This window comes from Mus pahari, chromosome 2 (assembly GCF_900095145.1).
Source record: "Mus pahari chromosome 2, PAHARI_EIJ_v1.1, whole genome shotgun sequence".
In the NCBI taxonomy this organism is placed as follows: domain Eukaryota; kingdom Metazoa; phylum Chordata; class Mammalia; order Rodentia; family Muridae; genus Mus; species Mus pahari.
This window is the reverse complement of record NC_034591.1, coordinates 103417838-103428089: the sequence shown is the minus strand read 5'-3', so window position 1 is coordinate 103428089 and position 10252 is coordinate 103417838. Positions and strand designations below refer to the sequence as shown.

The following is a 10252-nucleotide window of genomic DNA, read 5'->3' as shown; positions in this document are numbered from 1 at the left end:
AGCCCTGGCTGTCCTGGAACTCACTTTGTAGACCAGGCTGGCCTCGAACTCAGAAATCCACCTACCTCTGCCTCCCGAGTGCTGGGATTAAAGGCGTGCGCCACCACGCCCGGCTCTCACCCACACATTTTCATGTGTATAGGTGTTTGACCTGCATGTATGTCTACACACTTTGTGCATGCTCTTCAGAGTTCAAAAAGGTGTTGAATTCCCTGAAACAGGAGTTATAGATGGTAGCGAGTCACCATACGGATGCTAGGAATTAAACCTTGGAAGAGAAATCAGTAGCACTCTTGACCACTGAGCCATCTCTCCAGCCCCTAAAAGAAATGTATCAACTCCATAAACATATAATAAAAACCTAACAACAACAACAACAACAAAAGAAACAAAGGTTTATTTATGTGTATGTCTATGAAGTTATGTCTATGTATGTGCAGGTGCCCATGGAAGGCAGATCTAGAGCTCATGGCCATCCTCCTACCTCAAGTTCCTGAATAGTGTGACTACATGCTCTTACTACCATCCCTGGATAAAAAGCAGACCTCCCTTACCGTAAGTCAATGACTAAGGTCCCAAGTAAAGGGAGGAAATCCTACTCAGCTGTAACAGCTACATTTTATTAAGACTGAAAACTCAAGGTTTTGGAAGATTTTTTGAAACCCTAAAAATTCTAGTTAGACTACAGCAAACAGAATAAAATGGGATAACTCTCTGTGCCAGGCTGAATGAGACTGGCCCCAACAGGTGCACATACCTGGCTGTTTGGATTTGTTGGTGGACTGTTTAGGAAGAAATAGGTGTGGCCTTGTTGGAGTTGTGACTCTGGGGGTAGGCTTTGAGGTTCAAAGTCCATGCTAGGCCCTCTCCCTCTCAGCTCCTGCTCCAGCAACACAACTAACTGCCACACTGTTTGCAGAACTTAACCTTCTGTAAGCAAGCTCCAATAAAATGTTTTCTGTTGTAAATTGCCTTGGTCATGGTGTTTCCTCACACTAAGACAGGCCTTTAATCCCAGCACTCAGAAGCAGAGGCAGGCAGAGCTCTGAGTTCCAAGCAAGCCAGGACTATATAGTGAGACCCTGTCTCAAAACAAAATGAACAAAAAGCAGAAAAGAGAGGTTAGAAAGAAGGCTCAGTGGTTAAGAGCATATACTGTTTTTGAATAGTTCAATTCATAGCACAAATGTCAAGTAGCTTTCAACTACCTAGAGTTCCAGCTCCAGGAATTCAACCCCTCTCTTCTGGCATCCACGAGCACCTGTACCCACAAGTACATACATATGTAATGCATATAATAAAAAAGAACATTAAGGAATGACAGCTTTAAAGATTTATTAATATATGTGGCCATGGTGGGAGGGTGTACACATGTGGAGGGACGAGGATAACTTGTTGAGAATTAATTCTCTACTTCTACCTAGAATGTTTAAACCCAGGACATCAGGCTTGGTGGCAATCACTTTACCTGCTAAACCAGGTCACTAGACCAATGAAAATTAGTTTTTAGAAGTCATCACTCATTTAAAAGTTTTGCTTTTTAAATTTTCCAATGAATATATTTTGTTTGTCTAACTAAACTATAACCTCAGCAGCATGGATAGCCCTTATTAAGCCTTATTAAGTCTATCTACTCCTTCTGTAGATGTAATTTAGTCCTCTGAAAATGAAAGGGACTCTAGCACAAATCTAAAAGGAAGGTGAGCACAGGGGGGAAACAAGAGAAGGAAAATCTAGACGGTGAGTCTCATTTACACCAGGAAGACCAAACTCTGACTTCACAGTTGGCTAAGTCTGCAGAGTGCAGAGCCTCTGGACCACGCAGACCTGGCTTCTGGGATAAGGTGAGCCTGAGTGTTAACAATATGAATACGCCAGCGCCAGGGGGAAGGATCTCACACACAATAATCACTGCAAGACCCCGCAGGTCATATAAAACATAAAGGAGTTTAATATCCAAACAGTCAGGATAAAGAATACTGGCTCCATGACCCACTGAGAGTCACTCAGGTTCTTTACAGTACCAGAGAATAAAACCTGAATGCATATTGCAAGGAAGTTCACTTTAAAAACCTTCATTTCCTTACCTGATACTTATACCAGGATGAAGTTTTTTAGGTTGAGAAATGACTTAAATGATTCACTTAAACTAACAACAGCTATGTTCCTGAAATGTCAGTCTTTCATCAGAAACACAGCATCACCTTCTCAACAGCAATCAACATGGATTTTACGATCTGTGCAATAAGAATATGCTACTAATAAAAGTCCTTAGTACTTGAAAGAGTCAAAAGAAGAAACTACACTTTTGCACAAAATAAATTACTTGTGCCCAAAAGATCCTGCAGCCTAAAGTTACAAAGGAAGTAAAATTCCTAAACAGAGACATATACTAAGGATGCTAAAATAGAGACAAATCCAGAAAAACCTAAAGATAGCATCCTGATGTGTGGGTTTTGTGTTTTTGTTTTTAGTATTTAAGCTGCTTTTATTGCCTGTCCTGATCTGTAGAAGTTTACAAAGAAATAAAATTTCCAGGTATTTAAAAAATTTATTCATCTTCCATAAAGCAAATTTCAATGTTTTAGTACTTAAAAATACACAGTGACTTAATGAAACATTAGCACAACTGCATAGAATTGAGCTCCAGAGAAGCACACATTTGAGACTGTCTTCCTGGGCTCTGTTGTACAAGGGGACTGGCTTAGAAAACAGGTTAGAGTTGTGTGCTCCTACCTGAAAGATACAGGCCAGGAAATGCTTCCAATTCCACAGGCCTAAGTAAAATGCTGGGAGCTCTCCGCAGGCCTCAAACCCACAGTGCACAGGGCTCCTTCCTCTCTGCTGTGAGGAGAAGGTGTGGTCATCACTGAAACCACACCAAACCAAGAGACTCTGAAATATATTAGAAACCCCAAGGCTAAAACAACGCCAGCAAAGAGCAAGCCTCAACAATAGTACTATGGGGGCTCCAAGAGACCAGGGACCAAGACCAAAGCCATGCCTGTGCACAGGGGCTTTGACTTGAAGGCTGTTTAAGGAGGTAGGACTTTTAAGGGTTTTTTTTTATTTGTTTGTTCATATTTTGGCCTCTGAATATTTAAAAAATGTTTTGCCCGGCTGGTCCTTCAGGCTAGTTTTGGAGTTCTTAGTGAATCCCAAGCCTGACAGAGAAAAATTCTACAGTTTCACAGCTATCATTTGTACACATTAAAGTGGATTTACTTATTTAAGTAAATCTAACTAAAAAAAGAATCTATTAATATATTCCTTTACATACAACTTTGTGTCTCAAAATGCTTGAAAAACAAGAGCAGATGAGTTTGTATCAAAGACTATCAAAGTATGTATGTGATATTCACATGCAAATGTAAAATCTGTCTTACGTCAACTCTTCATGACACCTGTAGGAGAAAATGACATACAAAGTTTGCTAACTACACACTATGACTAGCTGAAGTATCCCAGAAAGCAATGCGTGTAAACGTGAACGCTGATGCACGAGACTGGCGTGGCGAGGACTTAGCACATTGCAGAGTCTCTTTAGAACAAGTTTCTTGTTTTCCTAGTTCCTGGAAACATGGTACATGGCAAAGGTTATCACAGAAGATAAAAAGTCCTTTTAAACAAATCCAACAGGGAATCCTTGAGGCACCTTCTCTTATAAAAACAAGATGAATGCAATTATCGGTCCATCTGAGAAAAGTTTTCAAGCTAAGTGAACATCATTTTTTTTTCATTTAAGAATATTTTACAGATATTTCATAAGGCAGGACAAATTTGTGAAAAAATGTGGATATAAAATGATATAAACTAATAATTTACATTTTAAAATTCCAAAGGGCTAATAGTGGATATGGTATCGCTCACGCAATGCCTACACTCTTTAAACCTAAGACAGCTGTGTGCACGCTGAAAGCCACAGAGAACCTTCTAGACTTTGCACAGGTTTGGCTTTTTTTTTTTTTTTTTTTTTTTTACATCTATATTACATGTTTTAAATCATATCAGGAATGCAAACTAAAACTGCACACTATTTTAGTGGAAAAAAGTTCAAAATTGTGCAATTTTCTGCCTCTTATTTTTAAAAAAGTGGCAGTAATCCCTGCATTTGTCTTTGAAACAAGGATCTGAGAAACTTTATCAAAAAAGATAATGAAGGCAAAAATTGGCAGACATCCACCATTGTGTTCCTTTTTAAAACAATGTGGATAAAAAGTAATTTCATGATTAAAAAAATGAATCTTTTAAATAAATACATTGTATCTGGCATCTGTACTGAGTGATTTGATAAATCTTTACGTTTACGTTTACGTAAACAACAGCTTTCCTACCCTCCCTGTGGCTTCAAGCCACTGGCTTCCTTCTGTAGTCTGTTTTCACTGGGTTTCATAGCCGGCCACTCGATATCCAGCAGGCTGATTAGGCAGCATGCTGCCGTTCTGCCCTTGAGGCGGCGGCACACTGTAATTGGGTCCCATCCACGGTGCAGAAGACTGTGTCTGACTGTTAGAGAAAGGGAGAGAAGCAGAGGGGAGGGGAATCCATTGTCAAGACACTGTCAGGTTAGGAATGGGTAACACATACACAGGACATACCTTACTTAACCCAGATATGAGGAAAACTGTTAAGCCAGGGTAAAAAAAAACCCACAAAAGTATTTTCTCTTAAAAATAAGGATCCTGAGTCAGGAGTGTTGGCATATGCCTTTAACAACAGCACTTGGGAGGCATAGTAGGCAGGTTTCTGAGTTCAGGCTGGGAGGCCAGCCTGGTATACAGAGCTGGAGTCAGGACTACAGAGGGGGTGAAAAAAAAAAACCATACATCTTTGGGTAGTTTTTCTAGATTTTTTTTTTTTTTTACTAGAAATTACAGCTAAGAAAATACTTTTAATCTAAAAACATTCATCCCTTTGAACTCAGAAAACCCATCCCTCTACTGAGGCTGGATGTACACTGAATAAGCCACTCTTTTTGTTTGCAGCACTCAGGAAGCAGAAGTAAGCCGATCTCTGTGAGTTTGAGGGCAATGAATCCCAGATCAGTCAGTTATATCATTGAGACCCTGTCTCAAAGCAAAAGATACACACAAGAAACCTTGGATCATCAGGTATAGTGAGAGCTACCATCTCTAATACCCGAGGAAAATTAGAAAGTTGTTTTAAGAAAAATGTTTCTTAAGGGTTTACTTTTACTGTTTTAATTTATGATCTGTTTTTATGTGTTTTGAGTTTACCTGCATGTATGTAATCATGTGTGCTGCATACCTGGTGCCGACTGAGGGCAGAAAAGGGTTTTGGATGTCCTGGAACTCGAGTTCCAGATGGCTGTGAGCCATCATGTGGGTGCTGAGAATGAAGCCTGGCCCTCCGCAGGAACAGCAAGTGATCTTAACTACGTAGCCACCCTCTCAGCTCTTTCAAAAGTAGCTTTAGGGCGGCGGGAGGGCATAGGGGACTTTCAGCATAGCATTTGAAAAGTAAATGTAAATGAAGAAAATATCTAACAAAAAAATAAATTAAAAAAAATCTTTAATCTGACACACAATGTTTTTCTTTCTTTCTCTCTCTCTCTCTCTCTCTCTCTCTCTCTCTCTCTCTCTCTCTCTCTCTCTCTCTAAAAAGAAAAGGTCTATATAGACCTGTGCCTGAAATGTAGATCAGGTTGGCCTCCAAATTAGAGACGCTCTGGCTTCTGCCTTCCAAGTGCTAGGATTAGAGGTATGTGCTGCCTTGATTGCCCTATGGTACATATACATACATACGTATATGTACATATACAGTTACGTGTGTGTGTGTGTGTGTGTGTGTGTGTGTGACACACAATGAATGCATCTAAATACTTGTTTTGGTCCTTCATTTCATCTGCTCACAAGGAAGACCAGGGCCTGAAGAATGCACAGGGACATGTGAGCATGGTCAGGGCTGCACTGGCAAACACCAGAAACACGGGAGGGAGAAGCTAGAGTTCTATATCATCACATGATCAATTCTGACAAATGTCACCTGTGAGACACTGGCTAGTTTGGGAATGAGGACTCAACCTTGCTGCCCAAATGCCCTTCATAAACTGGAACCTGGTTAGTGGGCAGACACATAACATTGCACATAGACTGAGGCTATGCAATAGACTACACCGCACAGGTGAGGGACCAAAAAGTTTGGGGCGAGGAAAGCTCCTCGAGCAGCCTTCATTTTAGAGGAGCAGACAGAGAGAGAGAGAGGGGCATCTTTGGACAGCCACAAGCCACAGACATGGAGGGAGAGTCTTTCTCCGTGGGTGAGCGATGTATATTCAGGGCTGCAAGAACTGGCTCAGGGCTGGGGCATCTGTTGCTCTAAAAGACCAGGCTCATTGCTCAGGAACCACTTGGTGGCTTACAACCATCTCTAACTCCAGAGCCAAGGGATGTGATACCCACTCCTGACCACAGCAAGGTACCAGCAAGCGATAAACAGATATGCAGGCAAGAAACTCACACACAAAAAAAACATATCTTTTAAACACTTGTGTATTCAAGATAAGCAGCTACTTTCACTAGAAAGTTGATTTAAGTTCAATGTGGTATCAAACCCCTATAATTGGGAAGTAGAAGCAGGAGGATTAAGAAATCAAAGTCATCCTCAGTTTTATATCAAGTTCAAGGCCAGCATGGGCTTCTCTGCCTCAGAAAACAAAAATAGGGAATGGGTAAAATGGTTCACTGGGTCAAGGCTGCCACTAAGCCCAACAACATAAGCTTGATCCTCATGACTCATTCGGTAGAAGGACAGAACTCCAAAGTTTTCCCCTGGCCACTGTGACTATGTAGTGGTGTATGTGCCACACAAATAAATAAAATGTAATTAAAATAAATTAATTCATTATTAAGCATTTACCAAAATATATAGTGTTGTGTTTACATTTCAAGGCAAAATATTTCTAGGCAAAATATCTTATTTTGTTTGCATGTGTGTGTGTAGGGGGGGAAGATGTACAAGCATAATAGAAGATATGGAGGCCAGAGGTAAACCTTCAGGGCTGTCATTATACTTAACACTGATTTATTCAACACTTACGAGTTCCTTTCTAATGTTTCCAATATGCTTACTTGAATCCCTGCGGGCTCCAGGGCTGGCCATACACTCCATAGGCAGGGACTTGCCAACCGTTAGGCACATACTGGCCAATCTGTTGTGCATTTCCATACCACTGGCCCCACTGGCCATATGGTGGAGGATATCCAATTTGATTTTGCTATCAATTAAAATTACAACAGATAATTTAGTATTACTTGAAGTTCTTTTTATATACAGTCTTAGTACACCACACAGTCAAAGCACAGAGCCATTACCACAAATGAAATATTAGGATAGGACTGGGGAATATATAGCACAGTGCTAGAACAAGTGCCCAGCACCACACAGAGAAAGACCACTAAAAAATTGCCATTATGTATGTACATATGCTACTGTAACTATGAGGTGCAGTCTTTGAAAGGCTCAGACAAAAACTCATGATAAAGATTGGACTTGCTGTTCGTAACTGTTTATGATTGTTTCCTTTGGATTGAAAATGTAAGAACTCGGGGGCTGGGGAGATGGCTCAGTGGTTAAGAGCACTGACTGCTCTTCCAAAGGTCCTGAGTTCAATTTCCAGCAACCACATGGTGGCTCACAATCATCTGTAATGAGATCTGATGCCCTCACCTGGTGCTACAGTGTACTTACATATAATAAATAAATAAATAAAGGAAATGTAAGAATTCTACACCTGTGGTTTAGGGTTTTCTCACTGGTGCCTCTATGTTCCATTTACAATGCCCTCATAGAAGACTCTGTGGAGCTGAGTTTGGACCATTAAAGTTGCTTAGAAAAAAAAAACCAACAATACTAATGCCTACATATATTTATAGCTTTATTTTTTGTTCAGTCGGGTCAAGCATGCTTACGAGTTTTCCATATCAATGTGAACATATCTACTAAGTATTAAGAAAAGATTTAATACCCTGTTAGGTTTGGCAGAGCATTTTAAAATCCACTGTGTGAACATGAGTCAACTGAGGTGGTTACACTCATCATGTCACCTCTGCAATCCATGACTGCACCACTCAGAACTATAATACATGTAGGAAGAACCTTTATAGACTATGAAGTAAGCTAGGAACTCGTTAACAAGGATTAGCAATAAGCTTCATTTTAAAGCAAGCTCAATACTAGCACAGCAATTCCATCCCACAGTCAGGGACCCTCTCACCTGCTGCACGGGGTTTATCATATCGAGAGTCTCTTTGCCCCAGTAGCATTTCACCACGTGCCCTTCAATGGTAGTACCATTAACAGAAACAATCGCGTGTGCTGCACTTTCATGGGAACTGAACCTATTGGAAACAATATTAAGAATTTCCAATATAAATTCTCTTTTAAGTATTTATGAGCACGATTTTTAAAATTAAGAAAAATAAACTGGACCATTTTGGGAGGAAAAAAAAGCAAAGCAAACATGGAAGAAATAGAGGATTCTGAAATAATCCTAACCTACCCAACAAAAAAAGTGGCATATTTCCTTTGCTATATATTTTTTTCAAAGACCTTACAGCTGTGGAGATTGGAGATTTTTCTTTTTCTTTCTTCTTTTTTTTATAAAAAGACAGGGTCTCATGTAGGCAAAGCTGACCTTGAATTCTCTAATGAAGCCAAGGATGATCATGAACTTCTGATCATCAATCTCTAAGTACTGTGATTATAGATCCACGCTGCCACACCTGGCATAGGAAATTTGTTTTAATGATGGGTGTTTTGTTGGTATTGAGTTGGAAAGAGGGAGTTATAAAAATGTACCAGTAAGTAGCTTTTAAATACAGCACTTGGAAGGCAGAGGCAGGTAGAGCTTTGTTAGTCCAAGACCAGCCTGGGCAGCAGTGAGATGCTGTCTGTAAAAATGAGTACACGGCTATCTGCTAAAGACATTTCTTTCTCACAAGGTTTTAGTATTACCAGGGGTAGACACCTGAGCTGGGGTCTCAAGTGATCAAGACAAATTCTTAAGAAAAACCACTATATTAGATGTTCAAAATTATTTCTGAAGAAAAAAAGCTTTAAGAGACTACCCTTACCGAACAAAAGAGTATCCTTTATCTGGGAAAACTCGAATTTCCATTATTTGTCCAAATGGAGAAAAAGTCTGACGCATTAGTTGTTCTGTTAGAAAACAAAAACAAAGAACATAAAAAGAATTCGCACTATTAAAACCTATAAATATGAAGCTTTTCAGTTTAAGCTAGTTTCAAGGTGCCACCGAGGCAAACTCCCATACCTGTCAGTCCTGACGTCACCCCTCCACAGTACACAGTGCAGTTGTTGGGACTAGACTGACTCACAACCTCATCATATGACAGCTGTTTTGTGGTCGCTGAGGAGAGAGAACATTTTCTATCTTCAAATCATCACCCAATTTGAACGGATTAACTCATTAACTACACTACTATAATGGCAGTTTTTCTCAATCAAAATACCTATAATACACATTATATTTTATTTTAAGATTAAGCCACCACCCCAAAATGCATAAACATTACCCCATATGTTCTACTTTATCAGGAGACTTGACATTAAAGATAATTATTTAAAATCACAAAAATGAAAACTAAGTACATTTTGCATAGTAGTCTTGATCTGCTTCTCATCTATTTCTGCAATAAGTCTCCGGGAACAGCTCTAACATTTACAATCTAGTGTATTTTCTCTCCACAACGCCACCTTTGCTTCTCCTCTCCAATGCACCTACACTCAAATGTACTCTTTGGAGCTGGAGGCTTTCGGGTTGCCCAGTTAGTTCTGATTTGTCTTCCACCAAGCCACTGGCCACCCATCTGTTGAATGGCATTTTCTGCATCCTGTTCCACATATCAGAGACAACAAAAAAGCTCCAATTAGTTAACATTACAAACAGTTTACATAAAGAAAACGTGATGCTTTTTGAAGATGTTAAAAAATGAAAAAGTCCTTAGGAAACACACAATATCTAATAGCTTTCCAAAATTGTAACACTGCTTTTAAATTTCATTTCCTGGATAATAGGTTTGGAGAATGCTAAAAAGGGTAAGGATATGTAGGTGCAGCAGTATATATCCCTTACTGTTTTGGGCATAACTGAGCAATTACAAATGGTCAGATATGCCGGGCGTGGTGGTGCACGCCTTTAATCCCAGCACTTGGGAGGCAGAGGCAGGCGGATTTCTGAGTTCGAGGCCAGCCTGGTCTACAGAGTGAG

The 10252-nt window shown here is 39.9% G+C and overlaps 1 protein-coding gene across 3 annotated transcripts in view; it reads right to left on the bottom strand.

Moving 5' to 3' along the window:
* Positions 1–1928: 1928 nt before the first annotated feature.
* Tia1 (TIA1 cytotoxic granule associated RNA binding protein) overlaps positions 1929–10252 on the bottom strand; it is a 27579-nt gene continuing 19255 nt past the window's right edge. For all 3 annotated transcript variants that reach the window (XM_021191815.1, XM_021191817.2, XM_029534708.1), the window contains 6 exons: positions 9767–9875; positions 9296–9391; positions 9096–9180; positions 8237–8360; positions 7092–7237; positions 1929–4506 (listed from right to left, as the gene is read on the bottom strand). In XM_021191815.1, the coding sequence (XP_021047474.1) occupies positions 4380–4506; positions 7092–7237; positions 8237–8360; positions 9096–9180; positions 9296–9391; positions 9767–9875 (687 nt within the window). In that variant the 3' untranslated portion in view covers positions 1929–4379. The remainder of the gene's footprint in view (positions 4507–7091; positions 7238–8236; positions 8361–9095; positions 9181–9295; positions 9392–9766; positions 9876–10252) is intronic.